Source organism: Oryza sativa, chromosome 4 (genome assembly GCF_034140825.1).
Source record: "Oryza sativa Japonica Group chromosome 4, ASM3414082v1".
Taxonomy (NCBI): Eukaryota; Viridiplantae; Streptophyta; class Magnoliopsida; order Poales; family Poaceae; genus Oryza; species Oryza sativa.
In genome coordinates this window covers 24,922,240-24,945,362 of record NC_089038.1, presented here as the reverse complement: position 1 = coordinate 24,945,362, position 23,123 = coordinate 24,922,240, and the positions used below count along the sequence as shown (strand labels likewise).

Genomic DNA, 23,123 nt, shown 5'->3' with positions numbered 1-23,123 from the left:
AGGATTTCGAGGATCAAGCTCCAGATCTCGAGCAAGGCAAGCCACCTTTGAACATCTTGAGCCTATATTTGAAATCTAATTATATTGCTTGCAAAATATTATGCATTGATAGGATTGCACTTAATCTGTTGTTCCGTCTGCAAGGCAGATTGGCAGACCTACCTAACTTGTTGCATTTGATCCTTCCATTGTTAATTGCTATACCATGTCCCCTTGTAACCATCCAGTTGCGCCTCGATATTCGTGCACCCTGTGCCAGTATCGACGGTCGCCTTCAAACTTAAAATCTGAGTAATAACTTGGGTAAAACTGGAGTTTTACAAAAGACTTGGAAAACCCGACACCTGGGTCGGCGCTTGCGAACTAAATGAATTTCCAAAACCGCGGACCGGGAAACGTACCGGGTGTACGGTTTCCCGCTCTCGCACTTAAGGACCGATTCCTTGGAATTTCATCCAAACATAAGACAAGTATGACCACATGGGTGGAATGGGACACCCCTGGCTGAGTAACTAGCTTATCAGGGGAGCCTTGATGCCGAGAGACATGTGGATTCGCCGGGGTGGTGTCGGGGAGGACCCCTGGGCTTCCTAGCACAGTATGGTCTGGGACCTAACCTGTTGTTGGTCTGGGACCCCTCTCGTCGGCATATGGTAAACCTGTGTCGGCTTTGGAAATGCCTTGTCATGAAAGCTTGGAGGTCTCCCGACGTGGCTGATCCCCACGGGCTGGGTGATCCGGGTTAGTAATGTCGTGTGGGTAAAGTGTACCCCCTCTGCAGAGGTTAACAAACTGTTCGAACAGCCGTGCCCACGGTCATGGGCGGATGTGAGGTGATTCCTAGCGTAGTTTTGTTTGACTACTGCTTGTGAAATTGCTGTGTGAAAAGGGGTTCGGTGTTTGAAAAATCTGCAGCTGATGGGATGAGCTAGGCCCGGGTGGCCGTTTGAAAAGTTGTTGGCCCGGGTGGCCGTTGAAAAAGCTGTTGGCCGGGTGCCAACCTTGTTTAAATTCTAAAGACTGATACATTACACATACTCCGACCGGACGAGACGCACTGTCTCATCCGTGTCGTTTGAGAAGCACTCACTTAGTTGTTTCAGAAAAGAGTTCAAATAAAATTAATTGCAAAAACACCAGCCTTTCCTTGAAGCCTGCATTAAACACTTATTTCCCATGGCTTGCTGAGTACTCCCGTACTCACCCTTGCTCTGTATAAATAATTCCCCCCCAGTTGCTGAAGAAGATGAAGCGGATCCTGCTGATGAGGAGTTCTTCCAGGAGCAAGCCGGCTACGATGAGTTTTAGGGTTTCGGCCTAGTTCCCAAGTCGCGCCTGTGTTGATTGGTCCAAGTCCTGGCTTCCGCTTTCCTTTTGTAATGCAGTTGTGAGCTCGGGATCTGTCCGCAGCCCAACATGACTGTACATCTACTCTATAATAAAGAGACCTCTGTTGCTGTGATATTCTGTCTCCCTGTGATACCAGCACTGTTTCCTGGGACTGGTATCGATTAACAGGTTAATTTGGAGCGTCACGGGCTAGTTCCGGTCGGGACTAGTTCGGGGCGTGACACGGCGGCCTGCGCGGCGGCGGGCGGCGGTGCGGAGAGGAGGCGACAGCGACCGGCCGAGCGGCGCCTCTGTGGCTTTTTTTCTTTTTTTTTTAAAATTTGTGATTTATTGCATGATTCTGTGATCTATTTGATTTGTGTGCGATGTGAACTTGTGATGTATTTGCGATGAATTTTGTAGAACTTGTGATGTAATTTGATTTGTGTATTTTTTTTAGGATTTGCGATGTATTTGATTTATGTGTATAAGTAACTTAAAGATTTGTGATGTGGATTTGGGATGTTAATTTGATTTGGGATTTGGGGATATGCATGCCACTTAATTCGGGAGAAAATAAAAAAGAAAAAAAAGAAAGATGACCATCTGTACTGCTGTTATTCCCTCTTTAGTCTCGGTTGGTAGACCTTATCTTTAGTTCCGGTTGGAGTTACCAACCGGGACTAAAGATCGATCTTTTGTCCCGGTTATTTCACCCGGGACTAAAGATAGCGATCTTTAGTCCCGGATTCGTAGTCCCGGTTGTCCGGGGTTACGAACCGGGACTAAAAAGCATTTCTCCACCAGTGATGGAAAAGTTAAAGTTCGGAGAACTGGGCCAAGCAGCATATGGAGGCGTCGTCCTCGAACGTCCTAGGATATGTGATTGGTACGCCGGAATCATGGCTCACTGAAAGATGCAAACCTTAAATTCTAAGCCAAGCAAATGAAAGAAAGCTTGGGCCAGAGATCGAATATTATTTGTTTGCACTTTGTAGAGAAGAGGGGAGGGGGGGGGGAGTAAGGGAAAAGGGTACGAGATTGATCGGAGCTGACGGAGACAAGCATCAGCATGCACGTAACCTAGCAAACGCATGCAAAGAAAGGAAATATATAGATTATGCGAATTCAGCTGAAAGAATCCCTTACGAAAGTTACCCTTGCGTGCCATCTGAAAAGGCAGATCAACAAAGAACGACACCGGCTAGTATAATACTATATCCCCTTTTCTATGACGGAATGCGCAAAGATTATTATTATATCATGATGGCACAGCCGAACTTCAAACTGTTTTGCTCTTAATTAGGTTGACGAGACCTTGAAAGCGACGCAACTGGATTAATAGATCCATAAGCAGAGATTCGCAAGCTACCGACGTGTCACACAAAAAGAAAATAATTTGTGTAGCTGCCATCAGCTAATGGCATCGACACCCTAATTTTAACTTGCCAGTATTGGAGAATTTGCAGAGTTAGATCTTTTTGGTATCAGTGTCTTAATTTATCTATTTTTGATCAATGTATCAGTGTTCTTCCAAGTTCCGACGTAGATCAAGTGGTCAGCACCAGCCCTTTTCAATGGTGACGTTTGTTTTTTTAGAAACCTTTTCAATGGCGAAGTGATTCGATTCCAACAGTTCGTTATGATTTTGGTAGTACTAGGAGTAATCTCAATAGGTTTTTGGGCCAAATGGGCTGCTCAAGTCGTCCATCTGTGGATAACGGGCTGTGTTTTTGGTAGTACTAGGACTATTTCAATGGAATAGGCAGGCGGGCTGGCCCATCCATCTATTGTATTAAACCGGTATGGTCCTAAACCGCTAAACCGGCATGGATCTAACTAAACTGGGGCTAACATGTCAGCGTCTCCTCGGCCCCGAGGCCCCAACGGAGATAAAGAAAGACGCTTCCTCCTTTTCTTTCCAGCTTTTGTGGCGACACTGCGCGGTAGAATAGATGCCTCACTTCCCGCGACTCCGCGAGCTCCAAGCAGCCTCCAACCACCGACGCGAAGCCCGGGCAGCTGCCAGTGCCAGGCTGCCAGCCACGCCCTCCCAGCATCTCCTGCCTGCCTGGACGTACCGGTGCCAAGAGTGCACTGCACACACTGCCACACCCTCCGGCTTGGCATTTACGTTGGCCAATGCATCATGGCATGCAGTCATGCATGCAATGCACCCCTGATCAAGCAAACGCCTCGTCCAATTGGCAGGGCCAAAACAATGTACAGTACGTGATACTAATATTCTATTCTGCCTCGGCGTCGCCCAAGCAAAGAACCGTCGTCCTACTGGCCTGGCTGGCCTGGCTGATGCCGCTCGCACGCCTCGCACCCCCGCGCGGCGCGCGCGCCGCTACAAAAACGTCGCCCGGCCGCGCCCGCACATGCACGCGTGCACTCAGAGAACGGCGCCGCGCGCGCCCGGCCTGCCTCTCCTCGATCTCGCGGCGCGTGCGCCAAACCATGCGGCCGCCGTTCCGGATCCGCGGGGTGCGCCGCATGTCCGCGGCGCTGGCGGCCGTGAACGTGGCGGTCGCGGCGGCCGGGGCGGCGGCCGAGTGGGTGGGTGTGACTGAGCGCTGCGGGCGGAGGGAGGAGGCCGCGGTCGGCGCGGCGGTCGCGCTGGCGGCGGTGAGGATCGTGGCCATGGTCGGCACGGCGCGCGCTCAGGAGGTGACCGCGCTCGCCGTCGTCTCCGCGGGGGGCAGCGGCGGCGGCGGCGAGGGGCCGACGGTGGAGTTCGCCAAGCGCGAGACAAGGGTAGGTCGCTCGCGCTCTCAGGCTCTCCGGCCTTAACTGGTGCACTTGTGTTTTGGCTTGTTGTGTAACTTGTGCACTTGTGTTTTAGCTTCGTGTGTGAGAGCTGAGTCGCGCGTGACTTCGATTGGGCGGCTGCATACACAGCAGCACGATCGTTCAGCTTAATGAGAGCATCTCCAACAGTCTCTCCATTCCACTCTCCAAGCTAAATTTTAGCCATTCTAATAAAAAATCATGCTCCAACAGCCTCTCCAACCGATAGCCATCCGGCTGGCCAAAACCCTCCCTCTACTAGCCAAATTTGGCCACTCTATTTAGCTAGCCAATGGTGGGCCCCACACAACCCATCTCCACCATCCCCAGTTCCCCACACGACAACCGCACGGAAGGAGCACGAGGAGGAGGTGCTCGCCGCCGCCGCCGGCCCCCGTGCGGCGCGGCCGCCGCCTCCGCTAGCCGCGGCCGCCGTCCCCCGCTCGGCGCGGCCGCTGGCCCCCACGCGCCACCGCCGCCGTTCCCCGCCCACGGTGCGGCCACCGGCCTCCGCTCGCTGTGGCCACCCGCCCTCTGCTCGGCGCGGCCGCCGTCCCCCGCGCGGCGTGGCCCACCGTCCCCCGCTCGCCGCGGCCGTTGGCCCCCGCGCGCCGCGGCCGCGGCCGCCGTCCGCTCGCTCCCAGCTTGTCGGCGCCGCCTGCTTCCAGCCAACGCGAGAAAAAAGAGAAAAAGGGGAAGGAAGGGGAGAAAGAAGAAGGGAGATGCTGACATATGGGTCCCGGCGTCATAGAGTCAAAGTAGAGAGGGTAGATAGAGAGGCTGTTGGAGTGAACAACTAGTTTGACTAGCCAAATCAAATGGAGAGTTGGCTATATAGGTGTTTGGAGAGTTAGATTTGGAGAGGCTGTTGGAGATGCTCTGAGAGAGCCGAGACAAACGATGCCACGTACACGTACGTACGACGCGCGCGAGTTCAAACTCGAGGCGCGACGCGATGATATGTATGGGCCGCGGCCCACACGCGCCTGTTTCGTTCGACAGGGAATTGGCGTTGGCGATATACCAGGGACGTGCCACTCTTGTTTTTCCTTTGAACGGCTCGCGGCAAAATAAGCCGTCAAGCACGAATAGTATTGTCTAGAAGTTTAATTCGTTCATAGGGTTGACAAGTTCTTTTTTTTTTTAGAAACGGTTGACAAGTTCTTTTGGCAAGCTGAAAAACGAATTATATATGCAGATCATATAGTCAAAATGGTTAAAATGTTTTAAATTTCAGCCAATGGAGGAAAGATTACTATCAGATGGTATTTTTACCTGAAGGTAAAGTCCAAATTAAACCAGTTTGACTTGTCTAGTTACTCCTTTTGTTCCAGAAGATATAATCTTATATTTTAAAATCGAGGGAGTAGAAGCTAGCCAACTCAAATAGATAGGGAAGGTGATATTGGTGGTCAATAGGGAAGATTATAATTAAGCAACGATCAAAGTCTTTTTCTTTTTTTTGGTAAAAAAACACTTGACATACTTTTATGTTAGGTAATTTTTCTTAATTTCTGTAAACAAAATAATTGGTTAAAGTTACGTCTTATCAAATTAGAGTCTAAAATGACATTATTTTGTGACTAGATAGTATGTGATATATAAGGTGGAAAAACGTGGTCCTTGCTCTCACAGAAAAAGCTGGGAAACAGGGTGGCTGGTATTGGTAGGATCACTGTTTTTTTTAATCATTTTACTTCATAACAAAATGTTTTGTTGGTGTAAGTGGCATTGATGTATTAGGCTGATTTTAATTAGTTTGACGCTTTACCAAATCCCCATCTAAGCTTCAGCATACCAAAATTCAGTACAGAGGCAGGCGCCCATCCTACCTCGCCTCGTTGACACTCACATATATGAAGATACACGCACACCCTACCTCGGAATACGTCGTATACCACACATCTATGAAGACACACGTACACCTTACCTCAGGATACGTTGTATACCACCGAAAATATAATTAGACAGTCAACTCTATGAGACTCACATATATAAAGATACACGCACACCCTACCTCGAGATACGTTGTATACCACCGAAAATATAATTAGACAGTCAACTCTATGAAGACACACGCACACCTTATCTCGCCTCGTTGTCTACCACCGAAAAAGTAATTAGCCGTGTCAATTCTAGGATTTGAACTCAGGTGGGTTGGTTCCATCACAAGGGAACCTAACCAGTTTAACTACGCTCACTTCGCAATAGGTCAAAGTTTTAGATTGAATTATTTGGTCTTCTACTACACCAAAAAAAATTAGTGTCATAAAAATTTCGATATGGTGGCAGAGCGAATTAACCCATCTTTCTCCCGTGTCTATACATTCCACGTTGCACTAACCTTTTCTTAAAAACTTCGATTGAAAGCCCATCTAGCACCCGAACTTTGAAACCAGATATACAACCCTCTAAACTTTACAATATTGTTTATATAACCCCAAGGGTGATTTTGGATAGCGTTTATTTTTATCTAATTTGTATATAAGTTGAATCAGTTTGATCACATGATATACATATTGGACATATATGAGATCTCCACTTTGATATTTCATTTTACCACTTGTTCGCTCTCACTTAAAAACACAAGTACCAACATAACAGCAGTATGGCATCACTGTATGGTATAAACTGACAACCTATATTGATGATACCTAATTTTGTTATATTAGTTATTTAAAAACCACTAGTTTAAGCTTAGAAATACGGAAGACCACCATCTAAAACCACCTCGGAGGATAATATGAAGGGTATTGTAGAATTTAGGGGATTGGATGTTTGGTTTTAATGTTCAGGGTGTTAGACAAAGTTTTGGAGGACATTTGAACTTTTTTCTTAAATTAAACAAACTTTCTTATGTTGTTGTTAAATTATAGTCACTTGAGTATTGATTTTCCTTGGACCTAACAAAGGAAAAGAAAAAAAAAGAGGTTACAGTGGATGTTTAGATTCCTATATTATGCCTATAAAATCTATGGCAAAGGGAAAAATCCTCCACTTCTCTTATACCCTAACCCTCCATTCCAAATGAGTGAATAGTGTTAATTCCTACTTATATTAATTTGAATCATTCACTTTTCCTCCAAAAATCCTTTAAATCGAATGGACCCTTAGCAGCCGACTCATTTCAAAATCTCAATTATGTACTCCTTTTAAAAAGATACTCCCTCTTTCCCAAATTGATCATCATATAATAGAATCCAAAATTTCTTAAATTGCTCATCATATAACTGCATGAACACGGATTTCATCGAAATACAATTGATGCAATATGAGAGACTGTGTGCATGATAGGGTGTAATTGGCATGGGTTTTTAATCGACGCATGCTCTGTGGAAGAATGGGTGTGTTGATTGATGTGATTTAAATTATCCTTAGTCTTAGTGCATAAACTTATATGATGATCAATTTAGAAAGAATCTGGGAAGGATGAAGTATTAGTAGCGGTGACAATGGATCTGCCACTGCCAACCCAGTATCCCATAATTCCTTTTGCAATTTTTACAAATTGGCCAATAATATTTGTTAATATTATGAAATAGTCAAATATTTATTTTTCGAACAAGCAAATATTATATATTTAAATAACCATAGTAAAATATGGGTATTTTGCTAGTAACAACAAACAAAGTATTGCAGGAGTATACAAAGAGAGACTATTGCTTAGAATGAACGTCAAGTACTCACGTGGTCCACGAATATTTAAGCCTAGATCTAAAAAAGCGAATTCCGAAGGACAGCTTCAGAAGGAGAAAAAAAAAGGAGGAGATTTAAACCAGTTGTCACATGCCAGTCATCACATCAGCTCGCGCACCAGAACAAACAGCGGGCGGCGGACGCCGCGCGACTCCTCTAGTCGTCTCGTCCGCCCCCGAATCCACCTCCCGCGACCGCGACCCGAAAGCCTTCCCCGTTTCTATTTCCGCGGCCGCCTCCAACCACCCGCGAGGCCGCGACCCTCTCCGCTTTCCATGGCCGCCGCGGCCGGGTGAGAGAGATGCCTAGAAAGCCCCTCCTCCCCATCCTCGCCACCCGCGGGCCTCGTCCCCCGCTCCTCCTCCCCCACCTTCGTCGCCTCCTCTTCCCCCTCCTCCCCCGCCGCCGCCGCGCCCCCTCCTCGCCGCCGCCGCCGCCTGCATCCCGACGGAGGGCCGCCGCGGCCGCCGCCATGGCGGGCGCCGGCGACCCCGTGGCCGCTGCTGCGGTGGCGGCGGCGTCGTCGTCGGCTGGCGCGGCCGCCGCCTCCTTCCGGCTCGGGATGGTGCGGGTGGTCTCGTTCCTCGTCGGGGGCCTCAACGTGGCCGTGCTGCTGCTCGGGCTCTACCTCATCGACGGCGTGCTCCCACCGGGGTGCGGCGGGGGGCTCGCGCTCGCCGCGGCGCCCGCGCTGGCGGGGATCCGCGTGCTCGCCATGATCGGCACCGCGCGCGCGCAGCACGCCACGGCGGATGCCATCGCGAGGCGCCACCTCGACGAGGCCGCAGCGTCGGTCGCCGCTGACGCCGTTGCGCGCCACGAGATCAGGGTGAGAACTCGAGCTCCTTGCCGGCTAGCTTAGGCCACTTTAGTTGGGTGATTTGCTCGGCTTAACTCTGACGTATCGTAAAGTCGTGATAAATTGTGCTTTGATTTCAGTTGGTTCAACCGTTCAAGGATAAACCAACGCATTTTTTTGTTTGTTTGTCTAGGTATGGTTACAATACGGGATTATTTGAGACACGATCAATCTGAACAAGTGGACTTGATTTCACCATTTATCAGAATTTTGAGGCGAGTTAATGCAAATGCGTGTAACTGACGGGAGTTGTCAATGGTGCTAAGATACAGCGTATTAAGCTTAGATGAACTGCGAATACATCTTATTAAGAGCTTTTATCTGATGCATATGGCTGGAGGACAATGTGCTTATAGCCAAACACTATGAAGCGACTCAGTGTTACACTGTGACCGTGAGCTTGAGCACCTTTTTATTAGATCACAGAGACCTGACATGAGGGTTTAGGGTTAAGATTTCGAATTGGAATCTAATATCATATTTGTGGATTTGAATTGTTTTCCTGCCACTTGTTGGCATTCTGCATTGTTCAAATTGAGTTCATTAACTTTGTAATCATATTTAATCTATTGATATAGGTAATCATAAACTTTTTACAATAAACAACACGCATTAATATCATTATAAATCTGGAGAATATTGTTGACGATATATCAGTGAGGATCATGGATTCATAGTTCTTAACTCTCTAGCATAGCATTATAAATCTGTAATCTGGATACCATCCTTTAAGATGTATCAGTGAGGAGGGCTCAGAATATTCTTTATGGGTACTGATGGGATATTTGAATTCTGCCATAGAAGCTAGAGTAGGTGTAAGAAGAGTAGAATTTCTACTGAGCACTTATTTATCATACTGCTATTTCTGTTTTGTTTTGCTCAACAGGTGAGGTATAAACGCTGGTTGTGGTGGACTAGATTCGGCATGGCAGTGGGTGCAATGCAATTGGTTGGGGCAATTTATCTCATGCTTGTCATTGTCAGAGATATTTCAAATGAAAGAAGAGCCACTTCCTGTTTCTTTGGTATGTTTGAGTCAGATGATCAGATCCTGTCATATATCTGTAGTGCATTTCAGCTGTGAATGGTGAACCTTTGTTAGATGAAATCTTTCTGCCAAGTAAACTTTATACATAAACATTACTGGAGCCTTCTCCCCTTAGAGTTTCCAAATGAAAAAAAAATATGGGTAAAAAGTGTCAATAACTTTTGCCTTTACTTAATATAGTACTAAATTATGATAGGTTTTGATGGCACTAGTATTTTATCCACTGCCTACTTGCTTATGATTTTTTGTCCTGCTCCATCAATTCTGTTCAATAATTGGCCTGCCTTGCTCGCAATCTAGGACAGGATGAAGCTGATCATGTCTCGAAACGAGCATTAATTGCTTTGTTTCTTATTCTTTCCTGGGTTGTGGTCGTTGTCCAATGCTTCACGGGTTCTGATATATTAAGGTGGAGGTCGTTCTATGCAACACATGACATGGCATGGAAAGCTCATTACAGGGAAGTGTTCGATCATGGAATTCGAGAAGCTTTATGCTGCCTAGGGCGTGCAAAGTATCTGTAGGTCACTACCTATTCTTTTTATGCTGAGAAATATCACTATTTATTTACCTATATGAGCTAGTTGTCTTACATACTGATGCAGAACCGTATTGGAAGAGGATGAGGTTTACTCTGTGGCAAGACTTCTGGGTGATTTGGTTGCATATCGTGCTTCTGGGACAGGACATTTGGAACTTTTAGCAGGTCAGTTTTCTGTTTCATTGCTTTCACATTGAATATGTTCTGTGTCCTATTTGGACTTTCAAAATTAAATTTGATGCCAACACACATGATGACATGAATATTCTAAATTTTGTCACTTACCTTCTAAAGACGTGCACAGCTATGTAGGTGTTTAGGTTTTCAATAAGCAGTGAGTAAATTCTACTAGGCTCAATTGTACCATTCAGAACTCCAACATAAACTTCCGTTTTTGTTACCACCTACTTGTAGTCATATGTGTGCAATCTGTCCACCTCCTAAAAACATGACTTATGTACAAAATCTAGAGAGGAATCTATTTAGCACAGAAAATTGGAGGTGAGTAAATTGTAAGACAGTAATACAGTGTTCCCGATGAAACCCCTCTCATTGCAAAAATCTATAATACATATATTGTGAATTCAGATGTTTAAATGAATATGTATAAGTTACATTCTTCATAGGATATAGATGGGTTTGGTGCAATTTACTTGATAGACCACGGAAATTTCAATATTGCAAAAAGAGTACAGAGCTTAAAGTGCTGCTCTGTTTGGAGTTAAATTACATAGCACCATGCTTTCATCTTTTCTACTTTGAGTAGTTGCCTGCTAGCGGTTAGGTTACCATGGATAGTTGACTAAACAGGACCAGATTCTCCGCATGGGTTGTATTGCCGTGTCACTTTATGACAAACTATTTTATCAGTATAATGTAGACTGTTATGAGTGTACAAGCATCACATATGATTTTTTTATGGAATTCCTTGTTATTGTCACTATATTGAGAGCATACTAAGGATCCATTTTTACGGTGCATGTTTTAGGGCTTGCACTATTACAGAAAAATGAAAATTTGCCTCATTTGCAAACTGACCTTACGGAAGCGCCACTGAACCTTATGCAAGAAGCTGCTATCCTTCATCCCTTTGCTGAAGCATGTTACACGGTTGGAAACACTATCTAACTGGAACAAGTTTAATACCTCCCTTCCTTGTATAATTGCATTTGACGTGGTATTATTTCAGGGACCTCTCCTTGATGTTGGGAGAAACCCTATTTTGTTTCCATGTGCATGGGTTTACAGACAAGGTGTTTTAACTCCATGGTCGCGCAGAAGGTATATCTCCTGAACTCTCTTATACTTCTCAGTTGTGTGTTTATTGCCAAATACCCCTATGGTTGATGATCCTCTTTTTGGCCAGTTCAGCTGGAGATTTTGTTCGGTAAAATGTGAAGCAAGCTAAATTTGATTTTTATTTTGCTTAATCCTCCTTGAACTGGACCAACTGTTACATTGAGATAAGTTTGAACATCTTATGCTGTTCTTGCCTTATATGACATCCACATATTGGTCTTCATGCAGGCGCCCTGCACTTGATGGTGACAACTGGTGGCGAGGGCATGCTGCCGCTTTCCTTCGATTTGTTCACATACCAGCTGCAGCACTTCTACGGGGCCGTGTTTGCCAGGTAACACGAGTTTGGATAAAATTGGAATTTATAAACTAAAATTGCAATGATGAAAAATATATTTCAGCCAATTATGCAATCGTTCCAAGTGACATTTGTAACCTGCCACATGTTAATGTTACTTTAGCTCATAGTTGATATCTACTTTATGGATCCCGCCTGTACCTAATTATGTACATTTCGACGTTATTTGGTGAATTGGTTAAAGTAAGCCATCCTTTAGGTTGCAGTAATGTACTTCACATACCTTAAGTAGCTGTGTCATGTGCGGCACATGTATACATGCCATGCTTGGTGACCCAGGCAAATGGGCCTGCATAAATAGAGGTTAAGAGATAAGCATCCCTATGTTTTAGTCAATAGAGGCAAATCATGTATTGAAGGCTCTATCATGCTTTACCACCTTTGCAGCCCTCCTGCTCATTCTCCTCCCTAGCCATGTTATTACCAGTTCACTATCTATGGCTCCTGGCTGGTGAGGCCTTTGCCCAACGCACACATTGCCACATTTACCTCATACATGCCCTCTGGGAATGCAACGAACTGAGAGCCTGAGAGTAATGTGGATGACCAAATATGTTTGCCGTACTGTGCTGATTTTGTTGTTACATTAGACATGCTTACAGTTGAAGGGAGGCATTGAAACCCAGCCATACTTGATAAAGAGCATAGCACGGTTGGTTTTTCAGTAAAATCATTGAACTTGATTTGATTCTTTTTATGTATGCAGAGCAAGAGGGAAGCTGCTTACTTTGTCGTGGTCCTCCATGACAAAAAGACAGTTGTTATTGGAGTTCGTGGAACTGAAACACCAGAAGATCTCATAACCGATGGATTATGCAGAGAATGTGCATTTACTATGGAGGATTTGGATGGACTAGTAAAGTAATTCCCTCTTGATAGCCATCTCGTCTATTCTTATCTAATCTTTCTACTCTTGTGGTCAAAATTAGTCTTTTTTTTTCCTCACGGACTACTTGCTGCAAGCCATTTGCTGATAGTTAAATACCAATGGTCAACCCTGTGGTGCTCTGATTAGCATTCACATGATTAGAAGAACATGAACAATCACAAAATGATTTAACCTGAAATTTCAAAATTAATTATTCTGATCCTTAAACTCCTGCTCTTCTGAACTTATTATACTAATTTTCTTATTTACTTCTACTTGCCAGTTTTGATTATTTTTGCCATCATATGATCAGTTTTCTCAATGGAACACGATGCAATGCAAGTTGTTTTGTACCGTTCAATTGCATATTATAGGGTTTATTGTGTTAATCAATTGGAGTTTATGTGGTAAATATGATTATAATGGCGAGGTTCTATTGAAGGCTCATAGGAAAATACATCTGAAATATCACCATTTGTCAAAGTCCACAACATGTACACCCAAGCTTTATGTTACTGGTAATCAAATCAGATAATTTGATCTTAGTGATGGACGTAAGTTGTCCAGTTGATCTACCTTACTTAATTGTCTGTTCACATTCCATTTAATTTGGCAGTCCACTTTGTTTACATCCTCGAATTGTTTGTGAAGTAAATGGCCTAGGATGGGTAAATGGGTCAGCCAAACCAGATACTCTTGCATCCCTATTTGACCTACTTTAGTACAGTGTATGAGTGTATAATATCTTGAAGTAAAACTGATAGAAGGATGAGAATTAATTAGTTCATGAGGTTGAGGGACCACTTTAGAAACTGTGCAACGTTTTCAGGGAGCAAACCTATATGCTGGCCATTTTATTGTGCTATCTACTGTCCACAATCTGTTTTGTTGACACTGCTAATTCTTCAGATGTGAACAGTTACCTGCAACTACAAGGGAGAGAGTTATTTCTACCTTTCCGCATTATGGACATGGTGGAATTCTAGAGTCCGCCAGGGAGCTTTTCATGCAACTCAACGACTGCACAGGAGGTGCTAGTCTAGTTACTGTTTGTTGTCTGATATTGCAATATTTGACTGTTTGCAGCAGAATATGTACTCTTTGTTTTTAGGAAACTAGTACCTCATATTAGAAGATTAGATGCAATGTGTGTGTTAATATTGTTAATTTAAGTACAATAAATGACTATAGTGGCTAATCTGCTCTTCTCTTGTCACAATGCCAACCCAGATAATTCGTCATCCCTAACAGTTGGATTTCTTCCTGCACTGGTGGGGGAAGGCAGTGAATGCCATGGATATAAAATTCGAGTTGTTGGGCATTCTTTAGGGGGTTCTGTTGCTACAGTTCTTGGAATGATGGTAATGCTGGCTGAATCTTCACCTTTTATCTTTAGCATAGCATGTTGTTATTAATCATATTCTTTCTGCAGCCTGACATTACCTTTTTCTGATTTCCCTATTGACCAACATCCTTCTGCACCGCTATAAAAGTGGGTTACTGTAGTATAGGCATTATATACGACAACATAAAGAACATCTATGACTATCCCATTAAGCTTGTCTGAACTACGGGAACAGCAGAGTCATCTGTGTGTGTGTGTTCGCGTGTGCGCATCTGACGTATTGCCCAAAAGGCCAAAACTTCTCAGTGAACTTTGTCTGGACCAGGTCATCGTATGATTGTTGATTTGTATTTTTGTTTTTGACTTTCTTTAATTCCCTGCCTATAATTCCTAATGAGTGTTACTTTTGTTTGGAGTGTATGGTGTCCATGGTTCTCCATAGTTTAACTTTGTTCTCTCACAGCTTTTTGGCAGGTATCCAAACGTGCATGTATATGCATACGGACCACTACCTTGTGTGGACTTTGTAATAGCTGAAGCCTGTTCGCAATTTGTTACAACGTAAGACTAAACTAAGAATCAATTACAAAATTCATTTATCAATGGTTTTCAATTCATGGTGTGTTGCCCTCTTGACAATTTATTAACTTCTTTGAGTATTCGTTTCCTCTTCCTTTCCAGCATTGTGTGCAATGATGAGTTTTCTTCTCGCCTTTCAATCAACTCAATTCTGAGGCTGCGGTCTGCTGCAATAAGGGCTCTTTCAGATAACTCTCCAGCTGATACAGCAATGATACAGAAACTTGCTCGCAGAATTTTGAATGTTAACAAGTATCATGATAATGGTCCTGATGGTGGCATAATGGAGGACTATAGTGCTAGGCACCACACATTTGAAGGAAATTATTTTATCTTACCCTTTTGTTCCTTTTGGACAAATATAGAAGAACTGATGACTCGAATCAATCTTCTATGCTGTTCAGAACCTTTTTTTAATCTCATTTGAATTTTCAACAAGTTTCTTTCTGAATTCATTTTCACTATTACAGGGAGGGCAGTATCTACTGAACGACGGTTTCCTCACCAGGATGCACCTTGTACTTCTGAGCCAGACCTCCCAATTTTGCAAAATGGCATCAATGGGTATAATGGGTCTAATTCATCCATAGATGTTATGAGCTCTCAGGGTCTACATACTGATTGTGATGCCCAGACAATTTCCCTTCATGGGCTCGATTCTGGTTCAGAACAGCGTCACACATCTTATAGGGATATACCAGTTGAGCCTCCTGAAATGTTTCTTCCAGGCCTAGTTGTTCATATAGAGCGGCAAAGAAGAAGCCTCTTCCCTCTTTGGAAATGCTGGAGCTTGCAGGGAAGTGAACCACCATATAAAGCTTTTTTTGCAAAAAGGGAGAACTTCACTGATCTTGCCGTTACTCCTTCGATGTTTACGGATCACCTACCATGGAGGTAAGATTCGAACAGTATTTAATTATAAGAAATGCACACATAATACAGCATATTTTATAGGTACTACCTCCATCCCATAATATAAAAAGTTTTAGAGTTGGACACAGTTATTAAAAAAATAGGTAGAATTAAATGGGGAGATGTTATGATTGATTGAGAAGTAGAAGTAGATGGGAAAAGTGAATGGTGGAAGGGTTGTGATTGTTTGGGTAGAGAATGTTGATAGAGAAGTTGTTATATTTTGGGACAAATTCCGAGTGCTAAAAGTTGTTATATTTTGGGACGGAGGGAGTACCTTGTATAGTAGCCAATGTACTGTTGCTAGTACCTTTTCCATGGCTATGTTGCTAAGAATTTGTTGGACCATATGACAACAAAACAACACACAAAGAATGAATGAAGAACTGATGGTTAGTCCCTATTGTGTTCTTATGTTTAATGTGCATCTCAGTCAAGTATGCGTGTTTGTCTGTCATGTCAAATATAATTTTGTTGATTTCTCGTGTGAAGTATTCATACTCTGAATAGGAACTCCATTTCTAGACTGGGGTTTTCTTGTAATGTCACGTTGATTTGAGTTAGTAACCTTTTTTGAAAAATGATTCCTTTGGAGTGCGGTAGTAACCATTTATTTTCAACAGCTGTTGACAATTCAATGGTATGCCTTTGCTAGTTGGCTTTTGGCAAACTCGCCTTTTATCTGCGCACAAGAAAGTTGCATGCTCACTCAGTTGCCGTTACATTTGCATTGATTTATCCTAAAAACCTAGAGCTATTCTAATGTACTGTTCTTTTTAAATTTTAGGTGTCACTATGCAATGCAGAGAGTTCTGGAAGCGCAAACGGCAGCAAGTTGTCCTGATTCACCGGTAGAACGTTTGGTCTGACCAGGAGTCCAGGATAGAGTTGTTCTCAGTACAGCTGAAAGCAAATAGAGAGAATGTATATGAATGCCACTTTAGGAGCAATGCAGCTTCACTGAAGACTGAAGGAGCAAAATTTTCACATGCTGCCAGCATATTTCTATGGAAAGCAGTTATGTCTGTTTACATGAGATCTCTGTGACGACAGCTCTACATTCCGCTGAGCTTACTGACAGTCCTAGACTGGCTAGGCAGGCACCGGACGCATGGATCAAAAGAAATCTGACGACTTCATATACAGCAAAGCAACATCTTATTTCTATCTACCTACCTACCTTGGCAATGCCTTGTGCGTGTACATTGATCATCTAGTGCAGGCCTACACCCTGATAGTAGCGGTTTGTTCTCATTCTTTATTCTGCAGCCATTCCTGCTTGTTCATATCCATTTTTTAATTTGTGCAAGTTAACATGATGTACATATTCACACGTGTTAGCTAGATTGACTGATTGACAGGTGAAAATTTAAATGTGAATATTTAACACCGAGATCAACTAAGATGGTTACGACATTTTTTTTCCACTGTCCAGCATTTTCTTATCCAATACTGCATTCATTCAGAGATGTAAAGGTATACAGTCTGATGATGTTTGTTGATTAATATATGGCTTGTGCGCAAACTTATTAGGATTTTCCAACCGTGTGCCCCTGTTTATTCAAGCTTATGTGCATTTATTTGTTACCTCCACATGATGCCAATTGCCTAACCCTTTAAATCCTCCAATTTTCCTGCTAATTGCCAATCGACAATCGCCTACCTTGGCAATGCCTTGTGAGTAGTACTTTTTTTTTTTGTCCTTCCAGAACAATATCCATTCTCTCCCTTGCCCTTCTAAGCTCATCTTTCCGATCCTTACGAAAAAGTTCGGATATTCGTTCTGTTAATAGTTCATGATTGTTGTGGTAATCACAGAGTCCAACTGGTTTATGGTGTGGCGATCTGTTTGGATCTTATCACGCGCACCAACACGAATTATGTAAGATACCAACGGCACGATTTTTGTAAAACATTTTTATAGATCAAATTATCAACTTTATAATATTTAATTCATTTGTTTGCACGATCAAATAATTGTCATATAAACTCAGTTTCATTCATCATCTATCGCGAAAAAAAAAAACACTCACCTTTAGCGTTTCTCGCTTATCCTATTTGAATGATTCGTGCACACTGAGACAGTTGCGAGAGTAAATGGTTGTTTGGTTGGTTGCCACACTTTGCCACGCCACACTTTAGTGATTCCACAGTTTCTTACGCATGTGTTTGGTTTGCTGCCGTAATTGTGTTATGCCACACTTTCTTAACTTTGAGACCCATATGTTATGCTCTCAAATTTAGAACTAAGTATACCACACTTGTGGTCAACTATTTCTAAGTCACACTTGTGCCACCATACCACAACTAGCCTAAACTTAGTTATGGCAAGGTTAGGCATCAATTAAACATCCCCTTAGTGCCACATATACACAGTGCTGATTCATGGTACTGCTTGCTTTCCATGTAGCTACCAGCTTGGCCACAATACTGTCGGTTAGGTTGCTAAATGAATACCATCTGGTGCTAACCATAAAAGCTAATCCGGACACACGCATTAATCCTCTTCACCCAAACACGCACGCACACAATTGGTTCAAACTTGATAGAAGTGGTGGTCAGTCATAGAGCTAGGACGACATCGTGGCCAGACACAGATTAGCTTTCGTCTCCCGTTGCTTGATGCTGCTACTTACCTGGAACATGGACGTGTTGTTAGGCACTAAATGCATCGTTCCAACGACAGCGGTGCACCAGGACTTAGCGGATCGGAATCAGGAACAGTTTGGAACGACACTTGGGCATTGATGATCTGTAGCTGGACGTACGCTCCAGCTACAGTGTGCAACTAAGTACTCCCTCCGGCTCCATATTAATTAACATTTTGGATAAGATTGAGATCAAACTTTTATAACTTAAACCATCAATAACTTTAAAAATATTTAGTTTAAAGGAACTAGAACAACATATATATATTTGTCTTTTAAAGTACTATAATAAAAGTAAACATGCATTTATTTATTATATATATTATAATAGAAAAATAAGGTAAAAGATGTATCTTGTAGACCGTGTTATTGTCCAAAACGTCAATTAAAATAAAACCGAGGGAGTACACACAGCATGTCTCCCCCATTTGCCTGCTGTTACCTCTTATAGCATGTATACATGTGTGGAGCCGGAAACGGGCCAGCGTCTAGAGATGCTTTATATCTCAAAAATATTTATCACATGCTGGTAGGAGTTCAATGAGTTTAAGGACCTAACTTTAGTCCTCGAGCCCCAAGCCGGCAAGCCCCAATTGCCATCAAGTCTCACCCCTGCTTGTCTATAGTTAGTTTTTTAGTATCATATTGAAATCGCGTAGATGGTTCATGATATGACCATCCTAAGATTTATTGACTTGATTTCATATGTGCTTCTTCCATTTCTAAATATAATCATTTATAAGATCCAAATTTATCCCGGATTACAAGACAAAAAAATCTAAGTATTTTTCAACCAATCAGGTATTTAGGAGAATCTAATCAATTTAAAAATTCAACCAATGAGGTGATTGAAAAGAAATCTTCCCTCTTAACCTATTTCTTTGTACAGATATAGTATAAACATAGACGCTCACAACACGTGCACGCTCACTCTTATAAACATATATCTATGAGCGCATTCGAAATAATGGATCAATATAAATTAAGATTAACGAAGTCACTACAGACACCTCCACCAAAATAACTAGTATTGATAACTAAATCGAAATAATTTATCTTTGGCTTAAATAGTAGACATTCTTATATTTAGCGAGGCAGGAAGTATCCCTAATTTCTTATTAGCACAGAGATGACAAGTTACTATATTAGAGAACGGGATATAGCATGTCCTCTCTCATGAAACCAAACAAGTTGTTTCAACTCAAAGTGGAATAGGGGTCGGTGGTCCATACACCCCTGATTCCTCCGACCAAGCGGGCCATTTCCATCAAAAATCTCAATGGTGTACTCCGAAGGGCGTCGATCGATATATCACTCCGCTCACGCAGTCACGCTGCTCGCGTGCCAGAATCCACAGTGACGCGTAGCGATCCGCAGCGACGGACGCTGCCACGCGAGAGGGGGACGGCACGACGGAACGTACGCGCCCCTGTGCGCGCTTGCGCTTTCCAAGAGTCAATCCGATTATCGATCGTCGTGACGTCGTCAAGCCAAAATCCACGAGGAGAGGACCACCCGCTGCGATCGCCGACGCCGCCAACCAACCAACGAGCCAAACATGGCTCCCCGAACCCGCTCAATCATCGTCGACCTCGGCGGCTGGAAAAGGAGTTAGTACACGTAGCTCCCTGTTGCTCTCCACCGATCAATCGTGTAATCAACGCCTCCAAAGTCGAAGCCGCGCGAGCGGCTAATCAATGGAACCGTGAGCCACACCCGCCCGCCTCGCCTCGCCTCACCTCACTCTCCCTCCCGTGCGTTCGCTCTCTGGCTCGGGAATCGGTTGAGGCGCGCGCACACGGGCACACCGCTCGGTCGGTGTGGTTAGCGGTTAGCCGAATCGCCCGCGCGCGTCGCGTGGGGTTGCAACTCAGCGTCTCAGCGTGAGATCGATCCTGCGGTGCGGTTTGGCGGTTTGGCGGTTTGGCCTTTGTCACCCGGGGCGCGGGCCACACAGTTAGTTGTAGCAGTGGTGGTTTGGTGGTGACCAGTGTGCGGATTTCGGTGGAGTCTCTTTCGCCGTCGCCTTTTTTCCTCCTGCGAGATGGGGGCAGGGCAGGTTGCAGTTTATGGGTGACTTTGGAGATGACAACGTGAACTCACCGGCCACCGCTACGTTTGGGCAGTGCAGATCGCTGCCCTGCTGACGGGATGCGGTGATATGCTAGGGAGGAAACCTGCCATGGCCTGGCTACTTTGGCCAAGTTGACCTGCTCACCCATATGGTGCCTTCAAGACCACCCATGCCTCATATTTCTACTCAGAAATTCCACACTGCAAGATGCAAAATGCCATTTCAGTTTTCGTTCATTTCAAGGTTGACATGACCATGTTTAACTTTGGGTGTGTTTAGTTTACGCTAAAATTAGAAGTTTGAATGAAATTGGAACGATGTAATGGAAAAGTTAAAAATTTATATGTGTAGGAAAGTTTTGATGTGATAAAAATGATAGAAGTTTGAAAAAAAAAAGTTCAGAACAAACCACGGCTTTACTTGAGTACAATCCTGCATGTACAAAAACGGGATCATCATGCGCCTGATGGCCATTGACAAGTCCTTGTCATTCATAGAGAGGCTGAGTTGGCCCTGCATCCAACTTGAGCATCAAGGGTCGCTTTCCATCTCCACAATTGGTTTCCGATGTAAGTATAGGATAGCCAGTCAAGAATGCAGACGTCTCTTGTCTCCTCCTTTTCCACCCTCTCTACTTTTGTAAATGTCTAGCATTTGTCACGAGCTGATCATCTTCTCCTCCCCAGCCAAAAGATTATTTTAAGTCAAGAAAAAGATGGATATAAGTATTGTCGTAGTACAATTAAGACATGTACAATGAAAACCACTGATATATGGTGTCAACGTGTCACATAGGATAAGATCACACAAAAACCACTCTAGCCACAATGGAGACCACAATCAATTGTATTTTATGTTTCAGCCCATAAGTATTTGTGTATCGGTCCTTGTGATTTTTTACTATTGAACTAACTAGAACTTTTATAATTTAGAACCTACAACAACGAAAAAAAGTACTACATATATGTACCCCTAGCCTCCATACGGTCCCACTGTCAGCCCCTCCCACTTTATTTTCCCCTTTTTTTCACCATTTCTCTGCCCACTGGTTATTTTGCTCAACGCATCCATCACCTTGCCACTCCATTGCCCACCTCCACCCCTCTCCTCCTCAGCTCTCTGTCCAACGCTCACCTCTTCCACCGCCACACTGCTCTCCTTTTCCACCTCCAACATATCCCCCATCTCCTTTCTCCTTCTCTCTAGGTGTTGGCGACAGATTTGGCCGAGTTTGCCGAATCCAGCGCCGCCTCTCCTTTCTCTAGTCGAGTTTGGCGGATATGGTCACGAGTTCGCTAGATCTGATCATGAGCCCCGCGGCTACCGTAGCTTGAGGACAGCGACGAGTCCGGTGGCCACAGTGGCTCAAGTATGGACAAGCGCGCAGAGCGGAGGAACTCGTCGGCATGGAAGAGCTCGCTAGCGTTAGATCTGATCTTGTCAATGCGAACGAGCTCGTTGGCAATTGACTTAGTCCCTGCCTGGTAGGCCCTCCTCTCCTCTCCTTCACCATTTCTCTTTCTTCTCGTGACCAATCGCATCGCAGGGATTTGGACTCCCCCAATGTGTGACCCCAACCATGTCTTCGAGCTAAGGCGCGTGGAGAAAACTATAACCTCTATAGGTCACGTTCGGTACCGTGAGACCACGCTCCAATCGGGAGGCTTGATATCACTCTTCATGGTGATGCATTGGACATGACCTTATACATCTTCTATCACTAAAAAAAAGAGAGAAAAATATCTCCAAGGCTTTCAAGTGATTTGTACCTCCTTTGTAAAGAATCTCATTGGTTTGTGGGGGAGATAAAGCTATTGCCAATGTGCGATCAGTGCGTCAACTGTTGAGTCATAGGTCTGGTTTAGTTCCCAACTTTTTCTTTAAACTTTCAACTTTTCCATCACATCAAAATTTTTCTGCACACATAAACTTTCAACTTTTTTCTTTAAACTTCCAATTTTAGCGTGGAACTAAACACACCCATAGAATGGCCACTGTTCAATTTGCGGGCACAACACAAGCGCAATACGAAAAAGAAATGCAAGGAAAGGAGCGTACACTGATAGGGCAAAGCGAAACTTTAGATCGCCACTTCCGGAGGAGTGTACTGTGTACAATATCTTGCCGATCGATCTAGTAACAAAAGTTGGCACTTTTCCACTTGTAATTACCTTTTCTATTTTACAATTTATTTTTGTTAGGCACACGATCCATCAGTGCTCCATGGAATAATTTGACCGAGCAGAAAAGCAAGTGAGATGCTCAATATTGTAAAGGCCATCTTGATCTTGTTATCCAGCCACATGATAGAAATGAAGAACGTGAATATTTTTTTGATCATGAGGAATCCATGATTTCCCTCTTGTTGCCGAGGGACGAACCCAAGTACATGAGTTAAATAAGAAGCAAACCAACTTTGTGCACTTTTTAAATTTTCTCGTCAGGAATATGCCCCTTTTTAAAATTTGCTTACGAGGACAATTAAAAATGCAATCACACACTCAGATCGGATATTCTGGCAGACGAGAAGCACTGAACTGCTTTTGGACCATCTGATGATCACGCACTGCTATTGTACAGGGCACGCATGTCTTTCAGTGAATTTAAAATAAAGAGGGATAATGCCAGTGGCCGCTGACCTATTTGGACCATCAAACTGATACTCCCTCCGTCCCAATATATTAAAACCTAGGACCGGATAAAACATGTCTGTCCAGATTTGTAGTACTAGGAAATGTCTCATCCGATCCTAGGTTTTAATATATTGGGATGGA

The 23,123-nt window shown here is 43.8% G+C and overlaps 1 protein-coding gene across 1 annotated transcript; it reads left to right on the top strand.

The window, feature by feature from the left end:
- Positions 1-8,034: 8,034 nt before the first annotated feature.
- On the top strand, positions 8,035-17,054 carry LOC4336232 (uncharacterized). The gene is made up of 14 exons (XM_066309993.1): positions 8,035-8,647; positions 9,564-9,702; positions 10,026-10,245; positions 10,331-10,431; positions 11,255-11,376; positions 11,456-11,547; positions 11,794-11,899; positions 12,630-12,784; positions 13,701-13,822; positions 14,022-14,152; positions 14,600-14,697; positions 14,818-15,036; positions 15,187-15,609; positions 16,415-17,054. The coding sequence occupies exons 1-14, from the start codon at positions 8,120-8,122 to the stop codon at positions 16,494-16,496; spliced, it is 2,538 nt and encodes an 845-aa protein (XP_066166090.1). The 5' UTR covers positions 8,035-8,119; the 3' UTR covers positions 16,497-17,054.
- The last annotated feature ends 6,069 nt before the right edge of the window (positions 17,055-23,123 follow it).

Bases quoted from the DNA above. Each gene is read 5' to 3' on its own strand.
- LOC4336232 (XM_066309993.1), top strand. From the start codon at position 8,120: ATGCCTAGAAAGCCCCTCCTCCCCATCCTCGCCACCCGCGGGCCTCGT. The intron at 9,703-10,025 runs GTATGTTTGAGT...CTCGCAATCTAG, and splicing joins AGCCACTTCCTGTTTCTTTG to GACAGGATGAAGCTGATCAT. The intron at 15,610-16,414 runs GTAAGATTCGAA...TTTAAATTTTAG, and splicing joins ACGGATCACCTACCATGGAG to GTGTCACTATGCAATGCAGA.